The sequence below is a fragment of the Leptosomus discolor genome, chromosome 5, assembly GCF_034619465.1.
Source record: "Leptosomus discolor isolate bLepDis1 chromosome 5, bLepDis1.hap2, whole genome shotgun sequence".
Classification (NCBI taxonomy): Eukaryota; Metazoa; Chordata; class Aves; order Leptosomiformes; family Leptosomidae; genus Leptosomus; species Leptosomus discolor.
In genome coordinates, this window is record NC_141395.1 from 32588582 (window position 1) to 32606454 (window position 17873).

Genomic DNA, 17873 nt, shown 5'->3' on the forward strand with positions numbered 1-17873 from the left:
ATGGATGCTGTATGTCTATACGTATTTTATCACTGTCAAATTCCTGTATTTTGAAGGAGGTTTTATTTGGAGCCTGATTTGATTTTTGGCTTACTTGGGAATTGCCAGAGTTATACTTAACTACAAAATTCATGTAAATAAGTGCCTAAAACTTGTGTGAGTTCTACACCACAGCAACTGTATTGCAAATGATAGCCAACCTGACTTGTTTAAGGGTAGCTTGAGTATGTCTACACAAACTTTCTGTGCTTTGTGTCTTTCCTCTGTTACAGCCTTTGCATAAGACACACAGCAAAAAGAGAAGAGCTGTAGCGTAGACGAGCAGTATTACTGCAAGTGCAGCTGCATGGGAAGAGGCTGTGTGGGCAGTGCCGGGGTATTGGTGGTGGTGTGAAACAAAGGGGAAGTAGAAGAATACAAAGGCAGTTGTGTTAGAGCCAATTTTAAATAGTCTTGCAGATAGATTGTGTTGTTTGTTTATTAGGAGGTGCTGTACGATACTAAAATGTGCTAGCCAGAGTCCTGGGCATGGTCAGAGGGTGCTCTTGGACAGACAGCTTTGATGCTGAGGGATGAGTGTTGTGGAAAAGCAGAGAATACTGACACTCTTAAATGAAAGTTTATGTATTTTAAAAAATATTGACCAAAGAACGGGGATCAAAAAATTAGTTGTTTGTATTATTTCATGGTATCTGGTGATGCTTTAATGTGTATCTTGACAAAAAGGTAGCAGTAATGCTTCCTAGCCTAAAATAAGTTTTTCAGAGCTGTGATTTTTCAAAGGTGTTTGAGAAAGTTGAATTCTACATGGAAGCACTCTAGGAAGAATAGGGGAAATTATATGAAATAGTAGGTGTAAAAAATTATTATATGAGAGATAAAAATGGAATTACAGCTAGATTACAAGTTTAAGTATTCCCAGAAGACTAAATGTCTAGTTGTGATTTTCTTTTTGGTTTGTTTGTTTGTTTGTTTGTTTGTTTTCCCAAGCCCAGTCCAAGTGGCAAAGGGAAGTTGGGAAAGAGAACAGTGAACTTAATACCACAATTGTCCCAGGTAGTTTTGTTGGCTTTTTTTATAAGCTTTCATTTTCAAATATGTGTCACAGCATGGTTATGTAAAGACCATGGTTCTTATTCAAATACATGCTGAGGTGTACGCTGAGTGCTCTCTCTGCACTATGTATGTATATTATATCTGTATGCGGAGCGTTGTTTATATTTCAGTATTTGGAAGACTTTGGAAGTGGAGTATTTGAACAAGTTTGAAAGTATTTAAGTAACGTATAAAACTAGAGCCTTTACAAACATCACATACAAGTTTAACATACTTATCTATAATGGTCTGGATATTTAGAATTTGAGGGCAACATATAAGTAATACTTCATTTTGTGATTTTTATGCTGCCTTATATTAGGCTACAGTTTCTTTGATTTACTGTATATAAGAAGTCTTGAAGTGTGTGTTAATAGTACTTACAACAAGTGTTAAGCTAAAATATTTATTCCAGGCAAGGTCTAAATCACTATGGCAGCAGACTTGTACTTCATTCCATCTGAGCAAAAACCAGAAAGATGATGAGTCAGATGAGTTTACTGTAAAAAATGAGTATTCACCTGGTAAGGTTAACATTTTTAGTACTGCTAAAGAAAACAGCTTGGAAACATAAACGTATGTGATACATCTGAACTTTTTTAAAAACTTAATTTCAAAATGTGTTTTCTTCAAGGAGAGTATTTGAAGGTGAGATGCAAGAGACACAAGAATCAGGATTCTAGAGATAATGAAGCAGGTGCTGGGCCATCAACTTCTACATTGCAGAGCAGCAGTCGTCTGAAAAGAAAACATGAAAGTTTTGGAAGTGCTCTTGTTGACATTATATTCTGAGTTTCCTTATCTTTGAATAATGTGGGTTTTCTTTTTGATCAATGAACCAAATTTTTAAATTAATTATTTTAAAAAGTTGACAATTGTAAATTGAAAGTATATATATGAGTATGATGGGGAGGGACTTTTCATCAGGGAGTGTAGTGCTCGGATGAGGGGAAGTGATTTTAAACTCAAAGAGGCTAGATTTAAGTTAGATATTAGGGAGAAATTCCTTACTGTGAGGACAGTGACGCACTGGCACAGGTTGCCCAGAGAAGCTGTGGCTGCCCCCTCCCTGGCGGTGTTCAAGGCCAGGCTGGGTGGGGCTTGGAGCAACCTGGTCTGGTGGAAGGTGTCCCTGCCCATGGCAGGAGGCTGGAACTAGATGATCTTTGAAGTCCTTTCCAACCCAAACCATTCTGTGATTCGATAACCTATATCACCAATTTTAAAAGCTGAACCTTAGCACGTAAAATAAAATCTTGATCACATGCTTCAGTGTTGTTTTTGAATCTAATGTGCATTGTTTTGCCAGTTCGCTTTTTTGTTTTGTTTGTTCACAGGTGACATGTAGGATGGCTATATATTATTTATGCCAGTAAAAGGTATCTGAAGAATGTGATGCATGCTGTTTATTTCGTTTTTTTTTTTCTCAGGCAGCAAGACCTTACTGAAGAACAGGTTCCATCCCCTGACAGAACCCAGCCTCCAAGAGCAGATTCTTCTACACCAATAGAGAAAGATATTTTGGTAGCTAAAGACCGTTTTCTAGAGTATTGAATGAAATACAGTGCCAGTCATTTATGATTGACAGAATGAGAGATGACTGGCAGTGACATATTCTTCCACTATTGGTTTCGTACGATGTGTTATTTATAGTGTTACGGTTGAGAATGGAGCATTAGGAATGTATGGATGATTCAAAGAATTGCATAGAGTGCAACAGTAACTGGAGGATAACCAGCATCAGGAAGTAATAAACAAATTTTGCTGAAGGTGAGAATAACTTGCAAGGGAGAGTGCACTGCTTTGAGCAGATAGAATACTTGAGACGATTCTTTTTGGGTTGCCCTCATCTAAGGGCTAGGATGTTCTTTGTTCTCATTCTGATTTAGGATACCTTGTATGACACAATTGCATACACAATTTTGTGTTTTATATATATTTAAAATAGATTAAGATCATTTTGGGATAAATTGATTGAAATAGATTCATGTGTTACTTCCTGACATTGATAATCTTCCAGCTCATACTCTGTTTTGCATGTCTTTGAATTTGGGCTGATACCTTTCTTCACCTGTGTTTCCTTTAATGCTCTGAGGTTTTGTTAATCAGATTTCACATGCCTGTTTAAATGCTGGCATACAAGCAGATGTACTTATTTGTGGTTATACATTTCATATTTTGAGCAATGCATTAGCTGTATGTTGCATATCCACACAAAACTTCAGAATTTATGGCTTTCTTTTTGACTATATGGTCCAGTGCCAGAGCTCATGGATAATAATGGCAGCACTGCAATGATGAGATAGACGAATATATAGTGGAAATGTATTTAAGGAGAAGGTTGGTACTGGCACAATGCAAAGGAGAGGCATATCACCAGAACTGTAGAACTGTAAAAGCAAAACCAAAAGAACCCCCAAATTTCTGTGAGTTATGTCCATGCTTCATTGAATTTTTTGTTATTTTGCTCTTATCAGAGAAATGGAATGAGGCTTATGTCACTATACCTTGTTTTTCTATCTCAACAGCTTTTTATCTTTGTTCTGCGCACTAGTGTTTGGCAGGCTGATGAAGGTATTTACATCAGATTTTGTGATGTATGTTCAACAATGATGTAATTTTCAACATAAATCAGTACTTGGTACTAGTTACATTTATTTTTACTAAATAAGCCCATATCTCTATCTAAACCTGTAGTAGCAATGATTGTCTAGGACTGGACTTAGCCAATGCATGTTATTCTTTTATCCTGCAGAAATACTACTGTTACAATCGCCATGGAATTGATACAGCAAATGTGGCCCCAATGGATGAGTCATGGCTAGACCACATCTTAGCTTTAATTCCACAACATCTGAAAGTACTTGATGAAAGTATACATTCGCTGACTGAGGAAATGAAGGAAGACTATCTTCTGAGTGTAAAAAAGGCTATAGGTAGATTTCTAGGAGATTACTTGCTTTTTTCCCCTAGTTGCTAATATTCAGAAGCATTCATTGCTGAGTCCTGTTCACTGCTGGGAACCACCATTGTGGAAGAGTTATGTAAAAGTTCTCTCCTGGATGTTACAGGCACATTTTAATAAAAAGAATACTCATGTTTTCTTATCCTTGCAATGACCAAAGATAATATTATTCATTATTTTTGGTCCTTCAACAATCCTTCAACACAATCCCTGTTTAATAGTATAGCTTTCTCCTAATTCTATTTTCATGTATATCTACATAAAACTGTTCCTCTCAATGGGTTGTGCATTTGGACATTTGGTTGAGACATTGAGGTCCGAGAGCAACAAAGCTGGTGAAGGGTCTAGGCACAAGTCTTAGGAGGAGTGGCTGAGGGAACTGGGGTTGTTTAGTCTGGAGAAGAGGAGGCTGAGGGGAGATACTATTGCTCTCTACAACTACCTGAGAGGAGGTTGTAGCGAGGTGGGGATTGGTCTGTTCTCCCAAGTAACAAGTGATAGGAATGAGGAAATGGCCTCAAGTTGCGCCAGCGGAGGTTTAGATTTGACATTAGGAAAAAATTGTTCACTGAAACATTTATCAAACATTAGAACAAGCTGCCCAGGGAAATAGTGGAGTCACCGTCCCTGGAGGTGTTTAAAAGATGTTGTAGATGTGGCACTTACGGACGTGGTTTAGTGGTGAACTTGGCAGTGCCAGGTTAATGGTTGGACTCCATGATCTCAAGGGTCTTTTACAACCTAAACGATTCTGTGATTCTGTTCCTTCACTAAGCTTATTTTCGCCTTTTTTTTTTTTTTTTTTAATACTTTTTTCAGTTGATTTTGTTTTAAGAGACACCAGGGAAAAAGGTGAAGACAAGAAGAAAGATTTTCTTCTACATCATTGTGCAGAGTAAGAAAATAGATTTATTAAAAAACACTGACTAGAGAACAGTGGGGTAGAATAGCATGTAAAAGGAACAGTCTTAGTGGTAGTCAGTGTCAGCCGTAAATAAGACTTAGTTATTAGTTATGTAAATTCAAATAATGATTATACAGCATCTTTGGAAGAACCCTGCAAAATATGTGCCTACCTTGAAAGGTCATTTGGAATTAGTTTTGTTTAGCGTTGCTTAACTGGTAGGAAGTCTTATAATTAATCCCACAGCATTTGATGTAGCAGGTCAAATGCTTATATATAAACTGCATTGTAATCAATGGAACAATGTCATGTTCTGCACAGATTTCACTGAAGCTCTGTCTTATTTACAGATTGTGACAGTTTGGCTCAATACATACAGCTTTAAGAATGTAATAAGTACAGACCGTTTTGTTCCTCAGAACAATTTGGCAGTATGTAGTATAAACAACGATAGATGCCTAGCTTTTCTGGCTGGGTTTTCCAGTATGTAGCAACCTCCATTATCCATGGAGTGGATGGACGTGGCCTTTGTTCAGAGTAATGGACTGTCTCCGTTCCATTCACACTTGCCTTAAAAAGTCTGCAGTCTACTGAAAGCAAGTGTAGTACTTCTCCCAGGATCGTACATGTGATTGTACACATGTCCAGTGTGGATCAGCCTACCTAGTATCAGGTTTCCTAGAACTGACTTTAAATCTTCCTGAGACGTTGAAAGTGAAGAGGTACCTCGTTCATAGGTGTAGCCAAAAACTGGTAAATGTGCCTTGTAGAGGAATGAAATCTTACAAATGCTGCAGAAACAAAACATTTCCACTGGTATCAACCAGGCTCTGTATTGGGGGTAGCATTACTAAGTGATTTTAAAAACAGAAAAGGTTTTGTTGTAAATTTCTGGGCTGTGGTTTGAGGTGAATGCTTTTAGATATCAAATGGTAGGCATTAGAATGTAATAGAAGGGGTGGCTGTGACAGATGTTACTCAGGCAATTTGCATCTTAAAAAGAGAAGTAATATATGATGAATTGATTGTTGTTATAGTATCCCTTGGGTGAGAGGCCATCCTACATCTGATTCTTTGTAGGTCTTCCATATGTCCTAGGAACTGTGTATGACATCACAGTAGTTTGTATATAAGCTTATGTCACATGCTTACATGCAAATCCAAAGGTACAAAATTCTTCTAGTAGAATAATAATTGGTAAAACAGTTTTGTTCAATTGACAGTATTTGAAATATGGAACTTTCTTCTAAAGAAATGTGTAACATGGATGTGGAAACCTTGAAGTTTTTTAATTTAACTTCGTGTAGCTACTTTTTCTGTCTCCTACAGAATACAGATTCACTGAGGAATGCATAAAAGCTTTATATCAGAAATTATTGGTTTATAGTTCATGATGAAAATGGAACAGAAGTATTACAAATACATGGCAAATTTGTCAGGAGTGTTTTTGCTTTTCCCTTGCAACTTAAATGTTGCAGCGTATACTTACTAAGTTGCAATGCTTAGTATTTTAATAGTAAAATCAGGCAACCTGTAGAAAATGACAAAATTTTTAAAGCAAAATAAGACTATGAGTATATAAAAACCTTCACCAAAATAGATTTATGTTTTTAAAAATTTGAAAGACCGACTGAGTTTATGAACAAGGTCTAAATTTGTGTTTTTACAGATTTGATGTGACAAGCACGAAGATACTTATTGTAGAAAATTGCATGTTAATTGACTAAATACATGTTACATGTATAATGATTTTATTACATACTAAATATAGGGGACCATGAATAGATTACAGATCTCTTAGGATTTGGCCAATATTTATCGCACGTTATTATTTTTTTTTTTTTTATAGTAGTCAGTATTTGAAGACTTCCTTTTGATGTCTGAATAATGAGCAGAAAACTAGATTTATCTCCTGAATTCTGTACTTTCTGGGATGCAAAACAATTATCTTAAAGCAAATGTATAAACATGTTGGATTCTGGTTCTTAGCACAGCTACATTCATCCTGCTCTTTGTTGTTTGGGGTTTTTTTAGAATAGACATAGTGCCAAAACCTTGGAACAAGTCTTTCTTGTCAGCATGCAGTTACACGAAGGAAAATTTGCATGCAATAAATCCTGTAATGCTTGCTGTTCTGAACTTATGGGAGACCTCATTTAAGTAAGTGTTACCTGTATCTGTTAGGTTTCAGCCACTCAATGATTTCAGAATCTATATAGGGAAATAATGGATGGTGACATCTTAAGATTTCCAAGTTGCCCTGTTGGATTTGGGACTGCTACAATATATGCATCTGAATGCAGATCATAGATATGATGGCTTTGTTCAAAAGTCATTATCCCAAATATATTTGTCTGTGTTCCCTCTAACTTTATGCTTTGAAGAGTTTCTGCCAACTGCTTATCTATAGCAGTCAAGCTTTCTTATCTGTACTTCCCCAGAAATCACATGGAACGCTTTGCCATCTTCGTTTCCTTTGGTATCTAGGCTGTTTTAAGCAAGAAGCTGCACACGAAAGTGGAATAGTTCAACCGTTTTGTACTTGATTTTCGTTAGAGCTTGGGTGAAAGCCATCTGGACCTGGCAGTTTCTGATTTTGTTATTTGGTTTGGTTTTTTCTACAGCATGTTCCACTGATGCTTTAATTTGAGACACTATGTCCTTGTACAGATAGGCTCCAGAATGGAGCTGCTATGATTTTATCTTCTCTAAGCCCTTCTTTAAAAATTTATTTTCTCTTCATTATTTTACAGACTCTGGCAAGATTCCTCCTTCTGACATGTTTGAAAAATAATTTATTTTTGGATATTACTTCCATTTTTTAAATAGTCTTTCTTGTTTTGACTACAGTCCCTTAATCTCTATTTAAATTTGACACTGTCTTTTGAAGGTAAGGAATATTCAAAACAGTCTGTCTCCCAAGAGGAGAAAGATTGCTCTCTTGCCTAGCAGGGCACTTATGTTTTTTCCTCTTACCCAATTAACAAGGGAAAAAGGCATTAGATGGGCTATTATTTTCTGCTTCCCAGAGTAGACCAAATTGCTTCCTTATTTCTTCACTGGTGATACAAGAGAGAATGAACTGACCTGTCTAGGCCAGGTGCTGTAACAAGATGCAAGGAGTGTTTTTTTGTTTTGTTTTGTTTGTGTGTGGTTTGTTTTTTTTTTTTTTAAATTTGTTGTATCTGCTAAGTAGAATGCAAAATTCAACCAACGTCTTTTAAAAATAGAAAAACTGAAAATTATTTTGGAGCTAGGTTTAGATGGTTATTTATTTATTTTTACATTAATTTATAGTATTTGTAAAAATCAACGGAGTCCTAGAAAGGAATGCTATTTAACACATTCAGAATTTTTAATGTTCAATCCTATATGTAATGAGTAAGATATACACAAACTCCGATTCTTTAAATACTTAATAGGCTCAAATGTAGTAATTACTACTTCAATTTAAGATTACGCATAGAGACAGTACTGCAATGCTTATATTTGGTTGTTCTAAAACAGTAGAAGCGAATTTCTGAAAATAACATAATTTTAAAGTGTTTAAAATAAGTTTAAAAAATCTTTATGTTTAAATGTGAAATATGAAAAAAGTTTTATGGAAATAAAAGAATGAAAACAAAGATACAGTGAATAAGCTCCTAAAATATTCATGTTATATTCTATTTCAGAAATTTACGCCTTCTTGATACAGAAATATTTCACAATAAACAGAAGGCTGAGGACCTTGCATTTTTCCAGATTGAGGTCATGAAGGAAATTGGAAAATCCAAACTGATTCTATCCAAGAAGTATGATCCAGTGTATCCGTATTTTTTAAGTTACAGGGAAATCTAACTTTCTCTTCATCTGTTTTTGAAACTGAACTTTCTGGAGAGAGAAGGAATGACCCATTTTAATATTATGTATTAAATATTTTTTATATATATATATATATAATGTATTAAATGGTGTTGTGAAATTCTTTGAGGCCTGTACGTGAAAACTGCTTTGAAAATGTTGAGCATGTTATCATGATTTGTGCAGTTATCTTATTTTGAATTTTGGTGTGACGTATTTTGCTCACTTTCTTAGAGGGACATTAACAATATATGTGAGTTAGTCTGTTATGACAAAAGCTTTTCTTTTTGTGGACTCATTTGTGCTGGATAAATGAGAAAATACAATGTTACTATCAATAATTTATGACATTTTAGAATATAAAGTGTGATATAACTTACTATATAGTAAGACTTGCCCCATCCCTGCTTCACATGAAGGAAGTGTCTCTGATAGGAAGATTAGCCTAGTATCACCTCAGTAAGAGTGTCTCTATAGAACATCTGTTGATGATTTTGGAATTTCAGTTTGTACATCCTCAGTTTTGTAGCTGCTTCCAAGAGCAGAGTCACATCAAAAATGTTGTATTAATGAGATCCATTGACTTTAGAGATTATAACTTAAAATATCAAAAGTGTTTGGATATCATAAAGCTTCTATATTCAGTCAGATTTTTTTAAAAGAAGAAAGGCAGTTTTCTTGGTAGTGCACTAAGTATGCTGCAGTTAAGTTTTCAAATAAAATATCAAAATTGCTTGGTCTTTTTTAGATACTTGTGGCCAAACTGTATTTTTTGTATACATCTGATCTTTCTTTAACCAATAATGCTCAGTTCCTGTGGTTATGTATTACTGTTTTTACTGTTTCAGATTTTAATTAAATAACACAACTGTCTCAACTGCCTGTGAAGCCTTTCTGGCCTGAGAAATAGGAGACCAAAGCAAGATAGCAAATTTGTCTGTCATAATGTCTTGTATTTTAAATATGGTTCCATAATAATAGGTAACATTTTCAGAGACATAATTCCTTAGAATTTAAATATACTGTGGTATGACCTACTTAAGTTAAACTCTAGTTTCCCGAGTATACTGCAGCATCTTTTGATTGCATGTAATATGAGGATTGATAACAATTAACTTAAAACTGCAGGTTTGTTAATGCTAATCACTTGAAAAACTTAAAAATATGGTATTCTTTTAAGGTGGCTTCCAGAAGTGCAGAAAATCTTTTACCAAGGTAATAAACGAAAACAAGTACCCAGCAATGCCAGCATCGCTAAATTAGTCTTTCTTCGGTTGTGCTGCCACTTTAATGACTCATCAACAACATTTGCTTTTACATTCAATTCAAGACTTTAAGGATTTAATTGTTCAGCCTGCAGTAAGTAGTCTTTCATATGCATACTAGCAGCATTGTTTATCCATGTACATACAATTTGTTTCCTGTTTATTTTACTTCTTTTGAAGAAATAGAAAAGAAAGTATGAACTCTGGTGGCAGGTGCTTTCTGGAAAAAAAAGGAATAATATTTTTAGGAATGCATTATTTATTAAGTAGAGTTAAAATAATGGGTTTTGTCATGTAAGAAGGGAAATATCAACATATTTTAACTCCGGTATCCCCAAAACCACAGTGCAACCAGTTAGACATACAGTAGAAATTAATTAATATAAATGCCATTTGCATCTTGCACTGGTGCTCTCTCTGTAGTACCTATCTATGAAGAAGTCTTATCTTCTCTCTGATATTAGTAGGTGTCTACTACCTGCTTTGGCAGAATAGTTCTTTGGGGAAAAAAAAATGTAAGTAAGGAGGAGTTTGTCTTTTGCACTCACATAATGTGTATTGTAGAAGTAAATATTTCTTGTTGATATTTGATGTTTTGGAGTGCAACTGGATCTTTGTTCAGCTTTTTGTTAATACAGCCTTGCCATCAAATATGCGGAGAACTCTAGCTCCAGATAATATTGATGAAAAAACATGCAGAGAATGTAAGGAAGTAAGGAATCATTTTGTGGAAGCAGCGTATATGTTCTTCATTCCTTCTCCCCTGTAATTGCTTTGTATACTTCTGAGTTAAGTGGACTTTGATGTCTGCAGTACTGTTTTCTGTTATTATTAGTAATAGGTATGTATTTTCTAATCTTATCCTTCCTAATGGTGATAGTATGCTACCTAGTGGTGATAAAATGCTTCCTCATGTTTCCTAATTAAATTTTTGTGTAGTTAGAATATGTTAGCAGATGTGGGAAAGTTAAAATTATGCCACCGAGGACAAAAGCATATACAAATTTTCATACTAGGATACGTGGGAATCCATACTGCAAATATAAGCACCATAATACTCAGTTTAGTTTTTTTGGATCAGATTCTTGTTTAGCAAATGAAGTTGGATGTAACGCTTTTTTATTTTTTTTTTTTTTTTAAGGTTAGTAGATTCATAGTGACTGCTGCAGATGGTGAATACATGTACCGCTGTACACATAATAATTAATATATTGCTACACTTGTGAGGGCTACTACTATAAAGCTACTCTGCCTCAGTCTATGCAAACAACTTTATAAAAGTTACTGGCTGGTTGTCCTGGGTTACAGTGTAAAATGTGCCAAAAGAAAAAAATATATTCTATTACCATCTTCAGGAGCTGTTGAGACCAGGTGGGGCGGTGCTCCCTGCCTCCCCCCTCTGGACTATCTCCTGTCAATGGGCACAACAATGCCTTATCGCCTGACCCATCGGTAACTCGCTCCTGGGCTATCTCCTGTTAATGGCCCATCAAGGAACTGCCTCACGACTCCCCATCCCATTGTGAGATACTCCGCCCGGGGAGGGGGGGGGAAGGAGCCAAGCAGTCCATGCCAAATAAAAACGGAGATTTTGAACACCCTAGCCGCTTTTCTTCCACTGGATTCCCAGAGGAGCTTTTCCCCCCACTGGAGTTCCAGAGGACAAGAGCTACCTGCCGAACACTGGACCTTCGGAGGAAGACCAGACTCTTTTACCTGATCGCTGCTTCCACAGAACTACACTCACCACTTCAGGAGGACTGCAGCCAGCATCTTATCGGACTGCTACTGCCACCCTAACAGGGTGTCAGGTTGTATTCCTGACTCTTGTCAGTGTAAACTAGTGGGTTGTTTGTTTTTTCCCTGCCTTGTGTTATATACATATATATATTAGTAAAGAACTGTTATTCCTATTCCCCATATCTTTGCCTGAAGGCCCGTTAATTTCAAAATTATAATAGTTTGGAGGGAAGGGGGTTACACTCTCCATTTCAAGGGAGGCTCCTGCCTTCCTCCACAGACACCTGTCTTTTCAAACCAAGACAGATTTTGGCGCCCAACGTGGGGCTCGAGGGCATCGAGAGATAAAGGAATAACGGTTTTTGTGCATTGGATATAGATTCCTTGTTAAGTGGCATCATGTGGGCTAGTTTATCCCGGTTCGTGTGGCATGTGGTGGTGACTGTATTTCTCCCATTTGCAGGCCCTTATCTAAACATGGGTCCTATAACTAAGGCTACCGTGACTGTTATCCAGTTTGTTTTATGGATTAATAAGGTGAGGAATTCATGGCTTATTAACTTCCTCTGGAAGGCGGGCACATGGATTCGGAGCTATCAAACACTAAATGTATGCTTTTGGGGTTACTTTAATAATGGTACCTACTGTGAGGAAATGACACCGGGAGAAACTTTCTCCCAACCCCTAACCCAGCTCTTTGGGTCTACTCCACCAGTTTTCGAAGGATTCAGAGCTTTCCTAAGTGCTAATGATATCATACAGTGGCTGGTGTTGCTGATAATCCTGTTTTATTCAGTATTCAGAGATCAGGGGAGATTGGCTTGGATAACTACCCTGACTAGGAATGCTGCTCCAGAATCTGACCCTGCCTCACAGCTCACATCAGAAATGAACCACTCGGATTGGGTGAAGGAGATACGTGAGATGGGCCAGATGCTGAAGGAGTGCATTCTCTCAGCTGCTGGGAATCCCTCCTCCTGCCTTGAAGAGGGAGAGTCTAATGGTGCAGCAGTAGAACCCACAGACGTTACAACCGTCCAGGTTCCAGCTGAAACGCAAGGGCAATCAGAGCCAGCAGCAGTCGCCCCTGTGGAAACGAGGAAATCTAAGATGAAATCAGACCACTCAGTTAAGAAAGGAGGGCCCTCAGAACCTGCAGGCGAGCCAGTGGTTGAGATAATCACAGAGTCCCTGACGTACGACAGTCTCCGTAATCTGCACAAAGACATCGTACGGCGGGGGCGTGAGGCTTTTACAACCTGGTTACTTCGGGTCTGGGATCTTATGGGTACGGGTGTGCAACTGGATGGCAGTGAGGCAAGGAATTTGGGACCCTTGACTCAGGACTCAGGTGTCAATCTGGTATTTGTAAGGGAGCCAGGGACCCTTTCCCTCTGGGAGCGGCTTTTAATGAGTGTGAGAGAGAGGTTTGTCCACAGAGAGAGAATGCAGGAGCACCATCATAGAATGCGCTGGAAGACCCTTGAGGAAGGGATCCAGCAGCTGAGAGAAGTGGCAGTATTGGAGGTACTCTTTGGGAGGGATGGACAGCATGGTAATGACCCTGACAAAGTCAGGTGCACAGGGCAAATGTTGTGGAATCTGGCAAATCTAGGGCCATCCGAATACTCCACCTTCATTGCAATGATTAATGCAGATAACGACCGAGAGACAGTGGGTTCTGTCACGAGCAAGCTTAGAAATTTTGAAAGCATGATCAATGGCCCAATGCAGGCTAACGTTTCTGCTGTGATTAAGAGCCTACAAGAGGAGATGAGGGAAATAAAGCAGGAGGTGAGGAGGAGCAGTTCCCATTTGGCACCGGTACAAGTCACAGGCCCCAAAGTCGGAGCCCAACGTCCCCCAGCTAGAGGGAGAGGGTACACCCCACGAGCTGAGCTATGGTACTTCCTGCGCGACCATGGGGAAGACATGGGAAGGTGGGATGGGAAACCCACTTCTGTCCTGGCAGCACGGGTGCGTCAACTCAAGGAGGGAAACACTAACCGGGGGAGTAACACTAAAGTGAAGGTAGCCTCAACCTCCCAGGACCGAGCTGCCAGATATTACAGAAGGGAGGATGATCTGACAGATCCCCTTGAAGGAACCTCTAGTATGTATGTCCAGGAAGGGAATGGTAACCAGTGCTAGAGGGGCCCTGCCTCTAGCCAGGGAGAGGCACGGGAAAACCGGATATTTTGGACGGTGTGGATCCGATGGCCTGGCACGTCAGAGCCACAAAAATACAAAGCGTTAGTTGATACTGGTGCGCAGTGTACCCTAATGCCATCGGGACATGTGGGGGCAGAACCTGTTTCCATTGCCGGGGTAACGGGGGGATCGCAGCAATTGACTCTGTTGGAAGCCGAGGTGAGCCTTACTGGGAAGGAGTGGCAGAAACATCCGATTGTGACTGGCCCAGAGGCCCCGTGTATTCTGGGCATAGACTTCCTCCGGAACGGCTATTACAAGGACCCAAAAGGTCTCAGGTGGGCATTTGGGATAGCTGCTGTGGAGGCAGAGAGCATTAGGCAATTGAACACCTTGCCCGGACTATCAGAAAACCCATCTGCAGTAGGACTCTTGAAGGTGGAAGAGCAACAAGTGCCAATTGCCACCTCGACAGTGCACCGCCGGCAGTATCGGACGAATCGAGATGCCGTGATCCCCATCCACAAAATGATCCGCGAGCTGGAGAGTCAAGGGGTGGTCAGCAAGACCCACTCACCCTTCAACAGCCCCATTTGGCCTGTGCGCAAGTCTGACGGAGAATGGAGATTGACTGTGGACTATCGTGGCTTGAATGAAGTGACTCCACCGTTGAGCGCTGCCGTGCCGGACATGCTGGAACTCCAGTACGAGCTGGAGTCCAAGGCAGCAAAGTGGTATGCCACTATTGACATTGCCAATGCTTTTTTCTCCATTCCTCTGGCAGCAGAATGTAGGCCTCAGTTTGCCTTCACCTGGAGGGGCGTACAGTACACCTGGAACCGACTGCCCCAGGGGTGGAAGCACAGTCCCACCATCTGCCATGGACTGATCCAGGCTGCACTGGAAAAGGGTGAAGCTCCGGAACATCAGCAGTACATCGATGACATCATTGTGTGGGGGAACACAGCAAAGGAAGTATTTGGGAAAGGAGAGAAGATCATCCAGATTCTCCTGGAAGCTGGTTTTGCCATCAAGAAGAGCAAAGTCAAGGGACCTGCCCGAGAGATCCAGTTCCTGGGGGTAAAGTGGCAAGACGGACGGCGTCAGATCCCCACCGAGGTCATCAATAAGATCACTGCGATGTCTCCACCAACCAGCAAGAAGGAAACACAGGCTTTCCTAGGCGCCATAGGTTTTTGGAGAATGCACATTCCTGAGTACAGCCAGATCGTGAGCCCTCTGTACCTGGTTACCCGCAAGAAGAACAATTTCCACTGGGGCCCTGAACAGCAACAAGCTTTTGCCCAAATCAAGCGGGAGATCGCTCATGCGCTAGCCCTTGGCCCAGTCAGGACGGGACCAGAGGTGAGGAACGTGCTCTACTCTGCGGCCGGGAACAATGGTTTGTCCTGGAGCCTTTGGCAGAAGGTGCCTGGAGAGACTCGTGGCCGACCACTGGGATTCTGGAGTCGAAGTTATAGAGGGTCTGAGGCCAACTACACTCCCACAGAGAAGGAAATCCTAGCAGCCTATGAAGGAGTCCAAGCTGCCTCGGAAGTGATTGGCACCGAAGCACAACTCCTCCTGGCACCCCGACTACCGGTGCTGGGGTGGATGTTTAAAGGAAAGGTTCCCTCCACCCACCACGCCACTGACGCCACATGGAGCAAATGGATTGCCCTCATCACACAGCGCGCCCGTATTGGAAACCCAAATCGCCCTGGTATTTTGGAGATAATTACGAACTGGCCGGAAGGTGAAGACTTTGGCCTCACTGACGAAGAGGAGCAGGAACAAGTGATGCGGGCTGAAGAAGCTCCACCGTACAACCAACTACCAGCAGAGGAAACACGATATGCTCTTTTCACTGACGGTTCCTGTCGCATCGTAGGGATGAACCGGAAGTGGAAAGCAGCCGTATGGAGCCCCACACGACAGGTCGCACAAGCTACTGAAGGAGAAGGTGGATCAAGTCAACTTGCTGAACTCAAAGCCGTTCAACTGGCCCTGGACATTGCTGAAAGAGAGAAGTGGCCAAAGCTCTACCTTTATACTGATTCATGGATGGTAGCCAATGCTCTGTGGGGCTGGCTGGAAAGGTGGAAAAAGGCCAACTGGCAGCGTAGGGGAAAACCAATTTGGGCTGCTGATGAGTGGAAAGATATTGCCACTCGGGTAAAGAAGCTACCTGTGAGGGTCCGTCATGTAGATGCTCATGTCCCCAGGAGTCGGGCTAACGAAGAACATCGTAACAATGAACAGGTAGATCAGGCTGCAAAAATAGAGGTGTCCCAGATAGACTTAGATTGGCAACATAAAGGAGAGTTGTTCTTAGCTCGATGGGCCCATGATGCCTCAGGCCATCAAGGCAGAGAGGCCACTTATAAATGGGCACGGGACCGAGGGGTGGATCTAACCATGAACAGTATCTCCCAGGTTATCCAAGACTGTGAGACCTGTGCTGCAATCAAGCAGGCCAAGCGGGTGAAGCCTCTGTGGTACGGTGGACGATGGTCGAAGTACAGGTATGGGGAAGCCTGGCAAATTGACTACATCACTCTTCCCCAAACCCGTCAAGGCAAGCGCTACGTGCTGACCATGGTGGAAGCAACCACTGGGTGGCTGGAGACCTACCCTGTGCCTCATGCTACTGCCCGGAACACCATCTTGGGCCTGGAAAAGCAAGTTCTTTGGAGACATGGCACCCCTGAGAGAATCGAGTCAGACAACGGGACACATTTCAAGAACAGCCTCATAAGCACTTGGGCCAGAGAACATGGAATCGAATGGATATATCATATCCCTTATCATGCACCAGCTGCCGGGAAAGTTGAACGGTGCAACGGGCTACTTAAGACTACCCTAAAAGCACTTGGAGGGGGGACTTTCAAAAATTGGGAACTGAACTTAGCAAAGGCCACCTGGATGGTCAATACCCGAGGGTCCATCAATCGAGCTGGTCCCGCCCAGTCTGGACCCTTGCACACAGTGGACGGAGATAAAGTCCCTGTGGTACACACGAGAGGTATGTTAGGAAAGACTGTTTGGATTAATCCCACATCAGGCAAAGGCACACCCCTCCGTGGGGTTGTTTTTGCTCAAGGACCTGGTTACACTTGGTGGGTAATGCAGAAAAATGGGGAAACCCGTTGTGTACCACAAGGAGACCTAATTTTAAGTGAGAACTCTGTGTAAGGTTTCATTGTGTATATATGTATATATGTATCTGTAAGGGGGCATTGGGTTGGGTATGGTGTAGATGGTAATAGAATAAGGGGTGGATTATGTCCTGGGTTACAGTGTAAAATGTGCCAAAAGAAAAAAATATATTCTATTACCATCTTCAGGAGCTGTTGAGACCAGGTGGGGCGGTGCTCCCTGCCTCCCCCCTCTGGACTATCTCCTGTCAATGGGCACAACAATGCCTTATCGCCTGACCCATCGGTAACTCGCTCCTGGACTATCTCCTGTTAATGGCCCATCAAGGAACTGCCTCACGACTCCCCATCCCATTGTGAGATACTCCGCCCGGGGAGGGGGGGGGAAGGAGCCAAGCAGTCCATGCCAAATAAAAACGGAGATTTTGAACACCCTAGCCGCTTTTCTTCCACTGGATTCCCAGAGGAGCTTTTCCCCCCACTGGAGTTCCAGAGGACAAGAGCTACCTGCCGAACACTGGACCTTCGGAGGAAGACCAGACTCTTTTACCTGATCGCTGCTTCCACAGAACTACACTCACCACTTCAGGAGGACTGCAGCCAGCATCTTATCGGACTGCTACTGCCACCCTAACAGGGTGTCAGGTTGTATTCCTGACTCTTGTCAGTGTAAACTAGTGGGTTGTTTGTTTTTTCCCTGCCTTGTGTTATATACATATATATATTAGTAAAGAACTGTTATTCCTATTCCC

At 41.0% G+C, this 17873-nt stretch overlaps 1 protein-coding gene across 1 annotated transcript in view; it reads left to right on the forward strand.

Annotated features, from left to right (window-relative positions):
• The window catches only part of DNAH7 (dynein axonemal heavy chain 7), a 90303-nt gene continuing 72430 nt past the window's right edge, over positions 1–17873 (forward strand). Inside the window, 10 exon segments of the mRNA XM_086465981.1 lie at positions 1–9; positions 1511–1619; positions 2433–2439; positions 2526–2619; positions 3851–4031; positions 4880–4955; positions 6999–7124; positions 8639–8758; positions 9988–10068; positions 10070–10166. Coding sequence (XP_086322107.1) covers positions 1–9; positions 1511–1619; positions 2433–2439; positions 2526–2619; positions 3851–4031; positions 4880–4955; positions 6999–7124; positions 8639–8758; positions 9988–10068; positions 10070–10166 — 900 coding nt within the window.